The sequence below is a fragment of the Fukomys damarensis genome, unplaced genomic scaffold (genome assembly GCF_012274545.1).
Source record: "Fukomys damarensis isolate Sample0158 unplaced genomic scaffold, DMR_v1.0_HiC HiC_scaffold_23, whole genome shotgun sequence".
In the NCBI taxonomy this organism is placed as follows: domain Eukaryota; kingdom Metazoa; phylum Chordata; class Mammalia; order Rodentia; family Bathyergidae; genus Fukomys; species Fukomys damarensis.
The window spans coordinates 40843109-40863019 of record NW_022900935.1 but is presented as its reverse complement, the minus strand read 5'-3'; the positions used below and the strand labels follow the sequence as shown (position 1 = coordinate 40863019).

Genomic DNA, 19911 nt, shown 5'->3' with positions numbered 1-19911 from the left:
AAAAAAAAAAAAAAAAAAAAAATGTCAAGACAATTAAATGAGAAAAAGTCTTTTCAACACATGCTACTCCAATAACTACCTCTCTGGATGGGAAAGAATGAACTTTCAGACCTGATCTAGCATCACAAAGAGTACTAATTCACAGTGTAAGAAGTAAAACTTCTAGAGGAAAACACACAAAAAAATATTTGTTACTTTGGTGTAATCAGAGTTACTTCCATAAAAGGAAAATGATGATCTATTAGACTTTGGCAAAATAAAATATTCAGGACACCATTGGGGTTGAAAAAATTCATAGTATGGGAGAAAACAAGTATCAAAGAGCTCCTATCCGGAAGATAAAAAAACTCCTACAACTAAATAATAAATTATAAAGGGTAAATAGCCCAACTTTTAAATTGCACAAGAGATTTGAACATATAACTTATAAAAGGAAGTTATACATAAAGGAGATATATGAAAAGCTGCTCAACATCATGGTGGTGGTTAGGAAGGCTTTCCAACTTAATCCACTTGGGGGACTGGTGGAGGACATTTTTACATCTGTTTGGGTGGATCAGGGAGGCAAGGTCCTACAGTCTATGTCAAGTCTGGCTCCATTTGCTCAAGTATTCTTTCTCAGCTCTGCTTCATAGCCACCATAAACTAAGCAGCTCTGCTCTGACACAGCCTCTCACCACGGGCCAACCAGGAACTGAATCCCCTGAAACCATGAGCCAAACTACACCTCTTCTTGAAGCCGTGGTGTTAGGTATTGTATCGCAGCTATGAGAAAGCTGACTAATACAATCACTAACAATCAAGAAATGTGAATTAAATTTTTTATAACATCACACACCCATTAGGAAGGCTAAAATGAGGAGGTCTGCCTTAATTTTTGCTGAGGATGGAAAAAAACTAAAATTCTAACATATTTCTGATAAAAATGTAAAGTGATATAACCACTTTAGAAACCTGCTTACCAGGGTGGGGTTTTTTTGTTTGTTTGTTTTTTGAGTTTTTTTGGTACCAGGAATCAAACTGAGGACCTTGCACATGCCTGGCAGGCACAGCACCACTGAGCTACATCCCTGGCCGTATTTAACAGCTTTTTAAAAGGATGCCAACTCACAAAACTCTTGCCACTCTACCCAAGAGAAGTAAAAATATAAGTCTAAAGCAATGTTCAGAAAAATCTCTATTCATAGTTATCAAAAGTTTGGAAGCAAGTGAAATGTGCAGCACCAGATGAATGGATAAAATTGTGAAAGCACTTATCTAGTCTACTGAATTCAATAAAATGTAACAAATTATTGACATAGAAGACACCATAAACAAGTCTCAAAATTAGTATGCTGAGAGAAATCAGAACCAAAAGTGTTCATATACGATTCCACTCACACAGCATTCTAGGACAAACTACTCTACATTGACAGACAACCCATCAAGGCCTATCTGAGGCTAGAAGCAGAAAAGGATTATAATTGGGAATCAGGCAACTCTTGGGAATGGTGGAAATTTGTATATTTTGGTCATGCTAGTTCTCTCACAGGTGCATATTTCTGGGGAAAAAAAATCAAATTATGGACTTTAGATCAGAATAGTTTAGTCTATGTAAATTATATCTTTAAAAGTTGTTTTAAAAGTTGTGTAGTAGGGGCTGGGGATTTAGCTCAGTGGTTCCGCCACCTGTCTTGCAAATGCAAGGTCCCAAGTTTGATCCCCAGTACCAAAAAAATAAAAAGTTGCATACTGGGCTAGAGATGTAGCTCAGTGATAGAGCACCTGCCTCACATGTAAGAGTCCCCGGGTTTCATCCCCAGCACACACATACATATAAAAGTTATATGCTAAAGCTTTCCCTCGTGAATAATGGAGACAAAGTGCCAAAATAAGTAATCCAAGAGTTTGCATTTATACAAGTAGGTACATATAAAATAGACCACATAAAGAAGTATGTTTGAATATTTTAAATTTCCTTATTGCCTCAGGAAATGGGAAATACATGAGACACTAACCAATTAGGTTTATTCTACATTGTAAATGCCTAATCTAGTTTTAATCACTGCTATTCTCTAAGAAAACAATAAATACTTTGCACACACAAAATGTATGTTTTTAATTTATTGCTTAACCCAATTCAAATCTTCTATTACTCTAAAGTAATAGAACATTAAGTTCTCATAAGTCATTTCCATTCACTTTTCCTTAAAGAAATGTCTACAACAAACCTCTCTCGAGCTAGTACAATGAGGAAGCACAAAAATTAAAACAGCAATAAATTTTTCCACTGACCACAAAAAATACACGGTACACAAGTATATCCTCCTAAGTGGCTAAGTGTAAGGGTGACACACAGCACAATCTGAGCCAGCTTGGGTCAGCAAGACAGGACAAATAGGAAATGATGGGAAAGGAGCTTCATGAAAATAAAAACTCGTAAGACCAAAAAACATTCTTGCAGTGCTAACTAAACCTTCTGAAGGAACTTGCCACAAAGGACCATGGACAAAAATAGCTGCAATTATTTCTGTATAGAATTTTGTTCTACAGAATCTTTAGAGGGGTTGGAATAAGAATGAAGAGCCAAAAATAGACATTTAATTAAATACAGTAAAATCTTCATTATTCAAAACTCAACTGATTAGCACAGTTCTGAAGAATTTTTATAAAGCCTCTACACAAAACTCTCAACAGAGAGAAGTTTACATCAAAGATGGACCTTGAATGTATGCACCACAATGTGTACAAGCTTACAGACACTGCACCTATCATCTTATTGTATCACCCAGCTCTAAGCCTCAATTTCCTCATCTGTTAAATAATCTCAAAACTGGCTCTGTAGCTGGGGATTTAGCTCACTGGTTCCAGCACCTGCCTCGCAAGCATAAGGACCCGAGTTCGATCTCCAGTATACACACACAAAAATACTGGCTCTGTTCCTTCCAGAACAAGGTTTCACTATGTGGCCTAGACTAGACTTGAGCTCATGTTCCTCCTGCTTCCGTCCCCTGAGAGCTGAGATTACAGGTATGAGTCACCATGGCTAAGAGGTTTTTTTGGGGGGCGAGTACTAGGGATCAAACTCAGGACTTTGTGTTTGCAAAGTAGGCATGGTGCCATTGAAATAGATCCCCAGCTCATAAGAGCCTTTTTAAAAAAAACAAGCTACTTATTAAATCAGTGAGGAAACATACACATGACAAGTGCATTTTGGGGGACTGTGATAAAACACTCGGTTACTTAGAAGAGCATATCCCCCGCAAGATCACTTAACCTTCAACATCAAGAGGCCATAATAACATTATGTTAACACCCCCGAATCCTAACAGATAAGGGATAAAAATCAACCACGTTATGCTGAAATGTGTGTCTGTTTCCTCAACAGCAAACTGTATAGAATAGTATAGTAAAGCAATCCCTCAACTGGGAATGGGAATATTTTCTTTCCTAGGGTATAAGCTTTTTGGATGGTTGGCATTTTACAAGTCATCTGGCTTGAAGTTCTTATCTATTTAAAGATTAAACAGATGATCTTGTAAATCTCTTCCAACTACACTGACCTGTCAAGAAAAAAGGCTCACAGGGTGGAGGTGGGGCTTAATTACATTGGTTAAACATCAGAACTGCACAGCTTCGTTCGTGCTAATGGCCTATATTAAAATACATAACCATGTAGGCCCTTATAGCAGAAATTAAATCATAAATATTCAAATATTATTACTTCTTCCAACTTAATGAATTGGTATCAGTACCCATACAGAAAGGAATTCTTTCATATAACTTTAAAATATACTAAATTTCCAATATAGCCCTTTATATCCAATATAGAGACATTTAAAGGCCAAAATGAAGTGTCAAAAGTAATAACCTGGTATCAATAATCATAGTACCTACAGCAGTGTGCATTTACTCTGCACTGCTGAGTAGACCTCACAAGATTAAAGTAAACCAGCAACTACAGTGATACATCGTACAACAAATGAGCACCGTTGGGCTCATTTATATCATCTCATTTTTGATTTAACTTTGATTTATAATTATATGACACATTAAATAATCCCAAAGTAAAGAAGTTTACCCCCAAAAAGTCCAGGCTCTTCTCTATCTTTCCATGCACTCTCAAATGCTCAGTGAGAGATCCAACCAAAAAGGCTAAGTGCACAGCTTCTGGATTCACACCTTGACTATGTGACCTTGGACTGTGACTTCCTTTCTCTAAATCTGTTTTGTGTCTACAAAGGTGACAATAATACAGTCTTCTGAGGGGCATTGACAGGATTCACAAAGACCATGCATGAGCACTGCTTGCTCTGTGGGTCTCCGGAAGACCTCACTATGGCTCTCCACAAATCGGCACTGCAGATCCAGGAAATGGACCTGGAGGACTGAGTCACAGTCTCAACCACAATTCATCTTCCAGCAACACAGCCCAGTGCTCACTCAAGAAATTGCCGGATACAACACGGTCCGTGCCTATCACTGTTCCCTACGGCCAGACAAGGGCAAAGAACCATTCATGCCCAGAGCCAGAGTGACTTGCAGAGACTTACTGTGTTCAGCGCATTGAGGGTTGTGTCATCCCGAGATGCAGCGACACAGCCATCCTCCGTGGAGCCTCCATCGCACATCCCTGCAAATGCCGCCATGCTCCTTCAGAAGAAAGGGAAGTTTTCCTCCATCAGCACACAGGAGAGTCAGTACAGAGATTTTACCCCTCAGTTTTCAAAGTACATTTCAACCCAGACACAATCCATTCCTACTTGCATATAAACCAGGGCCCTTAGTACTGCCTCTGTCCGTCAGAAGTAGAAAAAGTGCTTTGGTTGGAGCCATCTGTTATTGCTGCCCTTGCTTTTGTAGTATTAAGTTTCAGATTTCCGTGCACTTACTACCATACTTTTCTAAGTTACAATCTTTTGAAAGAAATCTCAGCTAGGTGTGGTCACACATGCATATAATCTCAGCACTCTGGAAGGCCGCAGGAGGAAGATCACAAGTTCAAACCCAGCCAGGTTAACTTAGTGAGATAATGTCTCAAAATATAAGATTAAAGGGTTGGGGATGTAGTACCTGTGAAGGCCCTGGATTCAATCCCCAGTACTACTAAAAAATTAAAATAAAATAAAAATTTTAAATGTCTCCACATGATTAATTGCTATGTATTAATTAAAAAATTGAAAGCGTATTTATGGGGTGGGGGGTGCTGGGGATCAAGCTCAGGACCTGGGGCTTGTAAGGCAGGCCACAAAACCACTGAGCTAAATAAATCCCTGGCCCAAACTGAAAAAGTTTATAGAAAAACATGTAGAATTACCTCCTCTGAAATTTAATTCCTCTCACCTATACATCAACATGCTTTAGGTAAATTAAAAATGAAATGTCAAGAGATAGTCATTCACTCCATGTTCACATCATCCTCTCTCCACACCACATGTGGCACTGCTGACTGCGGCCTGCCAGTGAGAATCCAGATGCCTGGAGCCTTTCTCGAGTGTTTTTTCTGCTGCACGCTGGCAATGCTGCAGTAAATCCCAAAACCACTGCAGACAAAAATCTCTGCCTATGCTATGACATATCAGGAAGGATTTAAACTTCTCTTTTGCATGGCAGGCATTTGCACATTGGCAAGTTGTACAAAAAATTATTACAGAAGAAGATCCTCATGTAGGTAAGCCACAAAACGTCCAGTTTGGATGGGGGAGGAGCAAACAGCCAAGAGGGAGAGCGAGCAATGGAATTCGAAGTAGTGCTGTAAGATGGGGTAAACAACTCCATTACTCAGCTGGAGTGAGAGGAGCTGCCAATCACATGTGTGACCTAAGATATTTCCCTTCTGAAAAGTTCCAAAGTCCAATGTGGGAGGTAGGGGATTTATCTCAGTGGCACCATACCTGCCTCACAAGTGCAATGTCCCAAGTTTGATCCCTGGTATCAACACAAACAAACAAACAAAAAACAAAATCCAAAGTGGGTCAAACACCAGGAAGAAAAAAATGACTTTACCATGGCAAACCATTTTTATAAGATGATCAGAGCCCTGGTTACAGAGGGCACAGAAAAACTTAAGCCAGAAGCCAGGCGTGGTGGCACATGCCTATAATCCCAGCACTTGGGAGGCTGAGGCAGGAGGATCGCTATGAGTTCTATACCAGCCTGGGCTACACAGTGAGTTCCAGGTCAGTCTCAACTACACAGTGAGACCTTGTCTCAAAAAAAAAAAAAAAAAAAAAAAGGCAAAACACTTAAGTCAGAGAATGCCCAATAGACAAATAAAATTCTAGGGAAAAGGAGAAGTGTATTGCCTGCTAGTCAGTTCAGATGGCCTGACTGAGAAAGGGGGACACGGCTGGCTTCTATTACCTTGCTGCCCTCAGGTACATAAGGAGGTCACAGTCATTCACTCCAGGCATCCAGACCAGCTCCTCATGCTGGGTCACAGCATCGCCATCTGGAGAAGGAAATGGCTGCAAATCTGGAAGTTTGGCCTGTAAGACAGGGACGAAGAAGTCATAATCGAGGCACGAACCAAAAAGCGCTCTCAGTAGGCAGTGCCTGAGAACAGACACAGCCATTTACTGAGCCTCTCTTTAGGCAGCAGAAAAGTAATAGGAAAAATGTGGACATTTAACCTGGCCTATCCCACAGGTCAGGACCAGTTCACCATCGAAGGCGTCACAACAGACTGCTTCACTGCTATTTAGGAAGCAGCAGACAGGGTCAGAGAAATCCTATGTCAACATGATCCACAGAATGAATCAGAAATTGAAGTGCGTGAATAAAGTAAACAAAACCAGAAACATCCCCAGGGGATTACCACTGCTTGATAAAGAAGCAATACACGTATACATTTCCTCTGTAACAGATTTACAAAGAACACACACAAATATCAAAACTTCACCTAAAGATTGTTTAAAAATTTTTAATGAACTATCCTATTAGTGTTACTCTCAAGACAGTGAGTAGCAATATCAACCTTAGTCAACAATAAAAATGAACTACTTAAGTGGAAAGCATGGGTGACTGGAGCTGTGGTGCTAGAAACAGATCTGTTTGTGGGAGCTGGGGGAGATTAAGGAAGCTTCGCAGATAACACAAATGTTCTGTGTCTGAACATGAATCACCACCACAAGCTAACAATGTGCACAAGAACAATTTGCCATACATAAAATACTTCAACAACCTACTGGATCTTTAGCAATAGTGCTCAACAACCAAATTTCTAAGTCATCAGATTAAAACATGTCCAGCATTTTCTCAGTCCCGCTGAGCTGGGGCAAAGTAAGGGTGAGCTTCTCCACCATGATTTCCACCATCGCTGGACCTATACAAGAAAACGCCCTCACTGCCAACGTGAGGGGGAGCTGCATGGTTAGCGTTCAAGGTGTGGACTTTTAGCACCCAACTCCACTGGTCATACTGCCAAGTGCTTAGTAGCCACATGAGGCAGTGGATCCTCGTGGGACACGCAGGTGTCTGGAGTGAAGTACCCAATGGTGAAAAAAGAGAGCTACAGCATCCAGTCAACAACGGGCAGAGATGGAAAACAGTGTGTGTATCACTCCAGTGCTTTTCCAGTACAGAAATCTTCTCTTTTATGTGAATGCTCAGTTTCAATGCTGAATATTTAAGGTTTTAAGAAAAATGTGGAGCAAAACACAACGTGAGTAGGCTCTGTGGTTCTCTGGCTGTCTGTGATATATCTCAATGCATGTGCAACTCTGATTTTCTCCAAACTGGGATGCTGTCCTTTGACACAACATTGACTTTGTAACATTTAATTTAGTTCTGCTTAGTGAAGATATTGGGGTAAAATGAAAACACAACGGATAATGGTTTCAAAAGGTCTTCGACATTAGTACTGAGCTCTGTTTCCTCAGCACCAAGTACAGTCAATGGCTGTTTGTTACACTTATTGAATAGTACTCTTCTGAAGAAGCAGGACACAGGACCAACCACCCCCCCTAAAAAATGGACTAGACAGATAATTAGTGCAGACAGAAAAAGAAATGGCAGCAGCTTTAATCACAGGAAACGATGGTCAGCCTTGTTGACAGAAATGAAAATTAATGACACAGATGCCATTTAACATCTTTCACAATGATTATAGAGGGCAATGTGGTAAAATCCTCAAAATGCAAACACACTTGCCCTGTAGGCCAGCCACACCCTTCTGGTGACCTAAACTTTAGAACTTGCAAAAGTATAAACACCAATCTGCACACCCTTCACCACCACACTGCAGGGAACGTGACAGATAACCAGGCACAGGATGGAAAAACAAACTATCCCACCCACACTCGGAGGAAGGGAATGAGAAGGAGTGCTGGATGCTGCCATGGGGAAAACGGAAGGGTGGAATGTTGGAATAAAAAGGAAAGGTAGGGGGAAAGTGTGCATATTATACTACCATTCATCTGAAAGAGAGAAAGGGAGTAAAAATAAGTTTAAAGAATAACCATCTCATAAAACTCTAAAACAAAAATTAAGAATAGTGTTTTGTTTTATTTTGTTGTTTTTTTGAGACTGTGTCTCTTTACGTAGCCCAGGCTGGCCTTAACCTCTTGGCAATCCTCTTGCCTCAGCCTCCCTAATGCTGGGATTACAGGTATGAGCCTCCTTGCCCAGCTAGTTCATATGTATTGAATTGGTTCTGTTCTAGGAACTACTTCAAGTAACTCAAATGCATTAATTTGCTTATAGAGCCCAAGTGAGAGATAATCCAAGGGCACAGCAAAATGTGTGTGGCTTTCAATGGGATGGGTTTAGCTCAGTGGTGAAGCACATGCTTTGCACACACAATGACCTGGCTTCAACCCTAGCACCAAAAAATAACATTTCCGCTCAATCCCAGCACACACACGTTTCATGTTGCTTGTAGCAGTATCTATCGGCTTTGGAATTCCAAGCTGTTTATATAAATAAACACCCTAGCCTGTCGAGACAGACGGGGGACAGGGACAAATTATTATATTGGTGTCATTAAAAATTAGATTTAAGAGACAGAGATACAGATATAGATGACAGAACAGTAAGGCTAATATAAGCGCTAGAAAGCCAGGCGTGGTGGCACATGCCTATAAATTCAATACTCGGGAGCTGAGGCAAGAGGACTACTGTGCATCCAAGGACAGCCTGATCTACACACTGAGATCTTATCTCAGAAAAAAAAATTAAATAAATAAATGTGTGTGCGCGCGCGCGTGTGTGTGTGTGTGTGTGTGTGTGTGTGTGTGCGCGCGCATGCGCACACGCAATAGATAAAATTTTGAGTTGAATTAGAAGTATCAGTATGAACTCAGACTGTACTTTATCTTTGGTGGGGGCTTATTAGATTTTCTTCAGTGGGGGCATATTGACTGAAATGGCCTAGAATTAGTAACTGAAGAATGGAATGTGATTGAATGTAACAGATTTAATTACTATTAGGAAATGTAGAAGAGAAATTGGGCATGCTGGTTTGTGTCTGTATTCCTAGTTACTTGGGAGACTAAGGCAGAAGGATCACTTGAGCCCAAGAGTTCAAGTCCACCCTGGATCACATAGTGAGACCTTGTCTCAAAAAAGAGGAGGGCCAGAGGGAGGGTAGGGGACAGGAAGACAGGCAGAGAAAAATGCAAAAGACAAGGAACAAGCTGGGCATGGTGGTGATGGCTTATGCCTTTAGTCCTAGCACTGCAGAAGGCTGAGGCAGGCTGATGGCAAGTTTGAGCCCAGCTCAGACAACTCAAGAGAATTAGTGAGACCTTGTCTGGAAACCAACATTTTTTAAAGGGGTGGGGTTATATCTCAGAGCTAAGGTCCTTGGTTCAATCACAAGAACTGCTTAAAAAAAGGTTTAATAGCACAAAAAGATGCAATCAGCTAGGCACAGTGGCAGACACCTGTAATCTCTCAGAGGCCAAGGCAAAAGGCCAGGCTGGCAACTAGGGGGGCCCTGTCTTACAACTGTTTTGTAAAAGGCTGGAGACATAGCTCAGGGGGAGAATGCTTGCCTCTCACATGCAAGGCTCTGGCTCTGTGTCCTAGGACTGCACACACCCCAATGGGAAGATGCTATCAGCCATAGCTACAGTACAGGTTATCCCATAGGACAAACTCTCACTTCTTCAATATATACACCGAGGACATGAAAGGAGAGAGAAACCTGTGAATTTAAAGAGATTTAATGACAGGTCAACAGATTTCAATAAATATCTCTTATGTAGATTTTAATTTGAACTATTTATAAAGAGAGGGAAAGATGGTTGCAGTAGACATCTGAATATTAAGAAACTGTTAAACTTTATTTGGTATGATATACTGTGATTGTATCTTTTAAAAAAAGAAAGCCTGTCTCTTTGGAATATCTGTAATTAAAATGGAATATGTGTGACTCATTTCAAAATAACAGTGGGAAGAGGTGTAAGGGAAAATAAATGAAACAATCTGGCTCTGACCATATTTGTGAGGGCTGCGTAAGGGCTGTTTTTTTTTTTAAACAATTTTTCCCTGCGTTTATATGTGTTAATATCTTCCCTATTAAAATGATTAATTTTAAGAAGGTAGATGATGCCAATTTGGGTGCTCTAAAACCTTCCTTTTTTTAAATAAAGCATATAAACGGATTTTCTAATGCTAACTAAATATCAGATTTAAGAGCATACAAAAATCCAAGCATAGTAAATCTGATCCTTGCCTAGGAATGTAAGAATTTTTTACTTAGGAGCCATTTTTTCTGTGGTAGTAAGAAACAAATCTATAAAATAGAAGCCAGGTACAAAGATATACGGACACTGGAAACACAATGGGAGGGAAAAGAAGTGGACAAAAATAGTGCAGTCCAGTTGTGCTGGTCAGGGCCAGCTCACCCAGCTGCCTAAGAAGGCTGCAAGCGACAAGACAGACAACATGGGGCGCCTTCCTACAGTTCCGTCCTGCCTGTATCAGCTGAACTCCATTTCTGCAATGAGAATGTCTAACAGGCATTGCATGCATCTCATGTTTTCTGGAGTTTTGGTTGTAATATATCTTCATTTAAAATTTTTTTCTCATTACACAGTTGAACTAGGTTCTTTAAAAATGTGAACAGCATACAAAAAATGTTTAGAATCTAAACAGAAAAATGAAGAGCTGGGAGGCACCTACAGCCTCTATGCCCTTCTAAGGACCACTGCTGCCTGTACCTGATGTGTCTACCTGTGATAGGCAGGTATCCATGCTGATCACGCTAGCCCGGCTCTCCTCAGGGTTTAGAAAGGAGTACAGGACCCAATCCGCAGAGATGGAGACTACTGGAGACTTTCTGGGGAGAATGTCCTAGCTCCTGAAGGGAAAAAAAGGAAGGATCTTCTTCTCAAACTTTATATTATAATTAACTGTAAGATCCATTACTACTTTATGTGCTCACAAAAAGACAAATGTGGTCAATGAACTGTAATCACACCACAGAACACACAAGGAAACCCAAAAGCAGAGATAAAATCTGAATTAAAAAAGCGTCAGAATAAGTGAAACGCAGCTGGCAACCTTTGTGGGAAGCCAGCCAGAAGAGGACAGGCGACACTGAGAGTCTCTGAAAAGCCCAGTGAGCCAGGCTCACAGTCAGTGGGATGTGAACCATGCTGAGCCAGAGGATGCCAGTCCAAGCCTCCTGACTAAAAGATCAAAAACAGGATAATCAGTGAACTGAGCAAAACACAAGAAGGCACAGGTCACAACACAAGGTTCCAACTGCAAAGTACTAACCATTCTGACTCTTCTGAAGGAAAAGCGGGATGTTTTGTTTGGGTGGGGTATTTTTTATTTTTGTTTATTTGTTTGTTTTGAGACAGAGCTTTGCTATGTAGCCCAGGCTAGCCGCAAACTCATAACTCCTCCTGCCTCAGACTCCCAAGTGCTGGGATTACAGGTATGTGCCACTACTCCAAGCAGGATAAGCTGGGGTTTTTTAAATAAATTTTATTTTTCTCAGTGCTGGGCTTGAACCCAAAGCCCACGTGTGTAATTCAGGCAATCTAACACTGAGCTACACCCACAATCTAAAAATATTTTCTAATAAATATATGTGGTAACCAAATATGAATCAGTGGGTAAACAGAAAAGCAAACCATGATACAGGTACACAATGAATTATTCAGACTTAAAAAGGAAGGAAATTCTGACACATGCTGCAACATGTGAGGACACTATTCTTGTCAGTAAGCCAGCCACAAACAGCTAAGTGGTCTGGGGCAGAGCAGTCCAACATGCAGAGAAAGGAAGCAAACAGTGGGGCCGGGGCTAGGGCAGAAGGGAGCAGGGAATTCCTGCCTACTGGACAGAGCTGCAGTTTCACACAATAAAGACTTGTGGAGGTGGAATATGGTGATGGTTGCACAATAGTAATATACTTTATGTCACTCAAATGTATGCTTAAAAATGGTTACAATGGCAAATTTTACATTGTGTTTATTTTACAGTTTGATTAAAGTATATGATGATCTGAAAAAAAAATATATATATACATATATATATATATAAAATTTCATATAGTAATAACAACAGTTCTAAGATGCTGCTCAGTAGAATAAAAGGCCTGGAGAAAAACAAGAAATAAAAATCTATTAAAGAAGCTACTAAGATTTACCTGATGGCTAGGACCAACACGAATTTCCCCCTGAGTACTGTTCAGCCTCCTGTCATGAAAAGAACAGATTAGGTTAGCACAATGTAGTTCTGATATAATCACACATTTCAGGAAAGTGAATCACCTCAAATAAACAAGGGACAACTCAAAAGGAATGAATGGCGTTGTCCCATGAGTTTTCAGCACCCTCTACACTCCCGCCTGACTTTCCTTCCCTCTAAGTCCTGACGGCTATGGCCTCCCTTCCTGGGGCTCCCCCGCACCCCTCACCCCCTGCCTCAAGAGCCGGCGACCCCCACAAAGTGGTCCCATCAGGGAGCTCTCCCTCTCCACATGCTTCAGGCACCCAACCACGGGCGATGCTGTGATGTTCACCAGACACACATGGTGACCCATGTTCCTAGGACGCACACTGGACTACTTCTCATTCAGTCACTCAAACTCCATGTGATTTCTTACCTACTCTAAGCCAGGAGCTATCTGGGACATTAACGATAAAGCAAAAAACAAAACAGTGCCTTGCCTCTTAGAACTTATATTCTAATTAGGGGAAATAATCATAGATCAGATGATGATAAGTCCCAACAGATTAAGTTGATGGTAGATGATTTAAAACCAAGCATTTTTTCAGTACTGGTGGGATGACAGAATATTTTTACAATCCTTTCTACAGGACAATGAGTAAAAGTTCTATTAATAAACTGAAATGTGAACAAAGAGGAAGTGAGGGACAGCGCCGGCAGTTATGTGGGGTGAAAAGAGCTCAGCTCCCTTGGCCTGTCTCATGCTTGCCACACTGGCAAAACTCCCTCCCCCTTGCTCCAAATGCAAACCAGCCAGTATCCCCCAAAAAGCCACTGTTTCCAGGAAGCCCTTTTTCTGCCCGCTGTGCTGCACACCACCTCCCCAGAGTGGAGGTTCTCTTCCTCATTTATTCCTTCGTGAAGTACTCCCTGAATGTCTTTTTTTGGGGGCCCAAGACTTATACAGGACACTGAATAGATGTAAAAATCCCACTCTACACAGGGCTCTAGCAGCTGCAATCCAACTATCTGCAGACCACCTCAGGAAGACCCTTTTTGTCCCTGGGGTAAGCCACCATTGTCATATCCGCTCCACGGAATTCCAGCAGTGCCAAGGAAAAGGCTTTCAAATACTCAGACAGATCTATGATTGTTTGCTGCCCTGGACTGAGATGAAGAACACAATTGCACAAATGACCCAAGAGGAGGTAAGGGCTTTGGTTTTCCTCCTGTAGATCTAATTCCCACCCCCATTACGTGTGAAGTTGTTAAAATAAATTTTGAAAACACACTCTTTCCTTTAGGGCCCATGGGTCTGGAAGTTTTTCTCCTGAAGAGCTCTGTTTTGGCAAAGGTGGGCAGTAGATGTGCCACAGGAGGAGAGGGGAGTAACGAAGAGCAGAGACACCATCTCCTAAATACCAGAAAGGGCACCGCTCCACTCATAAACACAGGTATTTCAGGAGGAACAGTACAAGAATACTAGAGGGAACTCTGAAAATTAAACAGGCTTTTTCATAGAGAGGATTCCAGAAGTAACACAGTTCTAAAGAGACTCTGAAGGTGACAAGAGCCCCAACGGCCAGGCCAAGGACTTCCCAAAGGGGACTAACCCTGCCGAGGTAGCAGGCTGCATGTTCTTTGGCAGCACAGTGGCATGTGGCAAATGGACAGCACTAGTAGGTTGGCACTGTTTCAAGAGGTAGGCAGAATCGAATCGGCCAGCGGCTGTTCCAATCATGAGCACTTTCTAGAAAGCAAGCAGGGTTAGCCACTATACCCCTCCAACATGCCCACTTCTATTTCTTAACTAGCTGCCCAAAGTTCTGGCCTTAATTTCCAATTACTTTCCTGTCTACAAGGTCTAGACGAAATGGACCCTTTCAGGAAGCTCCAGCCATGGCCCAGGAAGTGCACTTACACGGCTCAACCTTCATCATCTCGCAGGTCTGTATAATTTTACCCTTCTCACGTGGCTGGTTATAAAATCTTTCCACATCGCTGATGCATACACCATTAAAATAATGTGCCATGATAACAAAACCAACCACTAATACCTTCAATAGAACTACTCGTATCCCACTTTCAATCTATTATTGCTATTAATAAGAGACAAATAATTAATACAGTAGCCAAGCGTGGTGGCACAAGTGTGTAATCCCGGAACTCATGAGACTGACACAGAGACAATTGCAGTGAGTTTGAGGTCAGTCTGGACTCCATAGTGAGTTCAAGGCCAGCCTGAATTTCATAGCAAGACCTAACTTTTTTTTATATATATATATATATATATAAACACACTAATAATGATACAAGTGAGACTCACTTCAAGATTTGGGGGGATGTGTTGAGATCCTAAATTAGAAATTGTCTCTTTTTAAGTTTACATCAAGGAAGAGTACTAATAAGATAGTAGGTTATAAACCATAAAATAAGACAAAGAACCTTCTTTAAAACTTATTTAAAAATCAGCCCTTACAACCAAAGTATTTTTAGACCACACGCAATTTTTAAATAGAGTTTCCAAACAAGGAATACAACAGACTCATTTCTGAGTAGCATTAAGATTGAAAGTGCATTAGGCTGCCATGGCCAAGAACCACAGAATGTAGAAAAAATGCTAGAAATAGTTTTTTTTTTTTAGGTAAAAGATAATTAAAATGCTAGTTGTGGTGGAACATGCCTATAACTCAAAGACAGCCTGAAATAATACACAGTGAGATTCTGTCTTCAAAAAAAGAGAGATAATAATAAAAAGATCTAGAAAGCGAATTAGAGAAAGTTGGATGCATCTGGCAAAAATAAGTAAATGAAACTCTGTCTGAAAATAAACTAAAGGAGAAAGACAAGAAGCTTGAAGGAAACCCGGCAGCATCCGGCACTCTCAGCAATCAGTGGGACGGGACATCATCACAGGGCCACCCATCAGATGCTCTACACTTACTGCTGCACTTCTGGTCAGAGTCAGAGCCCCTGCTTAGCCTGCAAGAGGTGGAGGGAGGGAGGGAGGGAGGCAGGCAGATTTTGCTCCAATTTGGGCCATCTCCAACTCTCTCTACCCTGGAGCTGTAAACTTCTAAAGAATTTCTTCCAGAATCTGAGTTTTTGATTGCCACTTTCCATGCATTTAAAATGCATTAAAAATTCCTTGGCTGCATGAGTATTTCTACGCTACTAATATAAGATTTGACAGAAATCACCGGAAATTAATTCCTAAACACAGCATCATTCTGAGCATGGTGTTACACACCTGCAATACCAGGTGGGAGGCTGAGGCTGAGGCAGGAGGATCGCACCACAAGTTCGAGACCAGCTTGGGCTACATGATGAGTTCAAAGCCAGCCTAAACTACATAGTGAAACTCTATCTCAAAGAAAGAAAAAAAAATATCAACAGCTTGTCTTAGCCATCGTATCAGGAAACTAGTATATGTTCTCTCAACACGGCAACTCTCAAACCTTTAGGTCTCAGGAACCTTTTACACCCTATATTACCAAGCATACCAAGGATCTGTGTTTTGGAGAAATTTCAAACTATTTTTTAATTTTTAAAAGAGCACCAAGCCCATTACATAATATCACGGATAACACACCTTTATACAGCGTATATTCACAACAGTGAAGTTGGGCATGGAGGTCCCGCCTGTGATTCCAGCAAAATGGAAGGCTGAGCAGGAGGTTTCCAAGTTTGAACACAGCATGGGCAACTTAGGGAGACCTTATCTCAAACTAAAAAGTGGGCTGGGGATGTACTTCAATATGAAGGCCTGGGCTCAAAAAGAGAATAAAGAGAGAAAACAGGCATTGTTTTTACACTTTTGCAAATATCTCATAAATATCTGACTTTTTTAAAAGTCACATGGATTCTTATATCTGCTATTATGTTCACTTTGTTGCAAAATGCTGCTCTGGTTAAAGTACATGAAGAAAATTCGCCTCGCACAGCTCTGTGATGGGATAAAGGGAGACTTCTTTAACAGCCTCTGACACTACACCGAGGCATAACCACATATGAGTTTCTTAAAGGTTTGTGTACAAGGTGAATCTAACACTTCACCAATACTCATCTGGCTTTTTACACTGAGTCCATGGTCTGTTTTGACCTAAGGATGGTCCTTCTACTCGGACAAGGTTCTGTGATGTCTCCCATTGGTTATATGGAAAATGTATTGACAAACTTGTTGATAGTTTTTTAAAAAAAAATCACACTTGGTAATATTACCACCTATCTCATAAGAAAAGCATAAGGAAGCTGTCAGGCTCACAGTGGTGAGGACAGGTTTTGAAAATGTACAATCTCTGACTTTAACCCTAAGTCCTAGCACTGGCAGACACAGGCATTTAGTTTGCCGTGACCAGATGGGATCACTTCACTAACCCAGAAAATGGGGCCGGGTCCCCGGGTCTAAATGACCAGCATGCCTGTCCTCATTCTCTCAAACAGAGGCAGTACTCCAGGAAAACAAGGGCTCCACGAAAACAGCTGCTGGTTCATCACAGCAGACTTCCCAAGATGACCGTCTTCTCTGCTCTGCAGCAGGACATCTGCATTCCTTCTATTTTGCTGACAAAGCATTAAGAAGACAGGAAGCCAAGGGTTGGATTTGATAAAAGTTTAACATTAAGGTCCACAACCATGCTGATGTGACACATTCTAAACCGACCCTTCGACCATTCCCAAGCATTTACTAACTGTTCTAGGTCATTTCTCATTTCTAGGTGTTATTTATTCATGTTTTGATACTAATAAACATGTCAGTACACAGAAATACAAATCTCATTCTAACCTGTGTTCAAAGCAACACATCTACAAATGAGGTTTCTGCTTGGCTTGGAATGCTGTGGAATGAGCACGGTAGGGCTGGGCAATAGACCAGCTGCTCATCAACCTAAGGAAAACTCAGCCTGGCATGGTGGCACAGGCCTGTAATTCCGGCACTCAGGAGGCTGAGGCAAGAGGAATACCGAGAGTACACAGCCCCTCAACTACACTGAAAATGCAGGCCAAAGTCAGTGTCAATTCTAGCCAATACAGACGAAGGATGCTACTGAATAAATTAAGAAATCAAAGAGATAAGTCTTATCCCAGGGAAACGCAAGACACACAGATCTTCCTTTTGGCCTCAGGGTACTCACATTCATTTCCTAAATCCAAGTGTGTTTCTTTCTGTTTGTTTGGTCGGTTGGTTGGGGTTTTTTGGGTACTGGGGATCGAGCCCAGGACCTAGTGCTTACGAGGCAGGAGCAGAGCCCCGGAGCTAAACCCCAGCCTTAAATCCAAGTGTCTTATATAATGAACACCAGCAAAGAAATGCCACCAGCAATCACTCACTGTACAGCACTTTGTATGCTTATTCCCAAGAGAAGGATCTCGACTTCATGGAAAAACAATAATTCTTACTGCGAATGAGTAACACAACTGACTTACACACTGAACACTTACTGTACAGCATCACTAGCTAAGGCGCTCTGTAAGGAGCCGAAGATGCAGCTCGGAGGGGCAATGTTTACCCGGCAAGCCTGAGGCCCTGGGTTGGAGCCCCAGAGTAGCACCACTGACAAGTGCTTCCTTATCTACCATCCAGTTCCCCCTTAGACAGGTGCTGTCGCAGGAGGAGGGGGCTGAAGCCGAGAAGCTGTGTGCAGATGCCCATGCCCAAGCCCACACAGTTAACAAGTGAAACCAGGCTTCAAACACAAGGGTAGCTGACTTGGCTGAGGTGTCAGACTCAAGGTCAGAGGTCCCAGTCACACTCCCTTGCGGCACAGCAATTCAGTTACAGTACCAAAACTATACAATCAATGACAAATGTGAGGACCCCTATCCTTTAAAAGTTTGAAAATCATGTTGAAAGAGAAAACTTATCAAAGTTGAAGGCTAGCCAGGTATGGTGGCACACACTTGTAACCCCAGCACTTGGGAGGCTGAGGCAGGAGGATCACTGTGAGTTCAAGACCAGCCTGAGCTGCATGGTGAGTTCCAGGTCAGTCTCAACTACATAGTGAGACCCTGTCTCCAAAAAAAAGAAACAAAAAAAGTTGAAGGCTGACATTAACTTAACGCTCTTGATATGACAAGACTGAGGGCCTGGAGAAGAACTTAGTGGTTGCCAGTGGTCAGGGACGAGGCGGGAACGCGGGGCACACAACAAAGCTAGGAGAGGAGGACGAACTACATCTCGACTGTGGACCCCGGCCACGTGTGTGATACAATGGCACACAACCAACTACACATACACCGTGTGCTAGTGCCTGAAACTGTGCTATAGCTACACAAGACAGCACAGCTCTGTAGTATCTTTACAAGTTCCTGTGATCCAAAAGATTCAAGTTTCTACAAAGCCAAAGGAAGAAGTCAGAGGGTAAATGTTCAACAGTCTTGCAATAGGCAAGAAAGGCAGCTATAAGAAAAGCTGCGTAAACAACAGATTCCCAAGGCCAGGGATTTAGCTCAGTGGTGCCACTGCCTGCCTCCCAAGTGCAAGGCCCCAAGTTCGATCCCTGGGTACCCATCCAAAAATAAGATCCCTCCCAAAAAACCGAGCAAAGAATGCCACAATGACATGCAAAGAATCGACCCCAAGTTATGCGCTTCTCTTTTCCCTATGCTTCCCTGAGGATCTCTGTCACCCGGCCATTGGCAACAACCTCATACCATGCATCAAGACTACAAGAAAATAATTTAAAACTGCCATCATTCTCCCTAGCAAAAGGAGACATTTTTCTGTACAGAAATGTAAAAAATATATGTCTTTCAAAACAGCCAAGCCTCAGCCTCCTCTACTCTACAGATCTTCATTTTAGAATACGAAAAAATTAGTCCCAGAAGCTAAATTACAACAATAATGGTAAGTCACTGCGTTTATTTCTTGAGTACCCACCCCAAAGTGGAAAGAAATTCATTGTATATGCAATCTGATACAAAGAAGCCAGTGTAACAAAGCAGTATCCATAGCAACTACAACTTAATATTTCAGTCCTCTTCAGCTGCAGTGGATTAAATAAAATGACAAGATGTTCCCTTTGAAAAGTGACCTGTTACCATGGAAACATTTTTAGTCTAAGAAGTAAACAGGGAATGGACAGAAAGGAGCAGGGAGCCTGCAACTGAATATCAAACAGGGAGAAGCATCTTTTAAAGGAGACAAGGAGGCCGCAGGCCAGGTGCTGGGATGGCCCCCTGAGCAGTGTGTGTCAGCAGGACGCAGGGACTGGACCATGAAGATGACCAGTGACCCCAAGGAGAGAGGAGGTGCAGGGAGGCAGAGGACATTTACTGGAGACACCCAAGCAGCTCTCCATG

The 19911-nt window shown here is 41.8% G+C and overlaps 1 protein-coding gene across 1 annotated transcript in view; it reads right to left on the bottom strand.

The window, feature by feature from the left end:
• The window catches only part of Rere (arginine-glutamic acid dipeptide repeats), a 268548-nt gene that overhangs the window by 104617 nt on the left and 144020 nt on the right, over window positions 1–19911 (bottom strand). Inside the window, exons 8-10 of the mRNA XM_019206904.1 lie at window positions 12587–12635; window positions 6343–6467; window positions 4533–4632 (exon numbers count right to left, since the gene is read on the bottom strand). Coding sequence (XP_019062449.1) covers window positions 4533–4632; window positions 6343–6467; window positions 12587–12635 — 274 coding nt within the window. The remainder of the gene's footprint in view (window positions 1–4532; window positions 4633–6342; window positions 6468–12586; window positions 12636–19911) is intronic.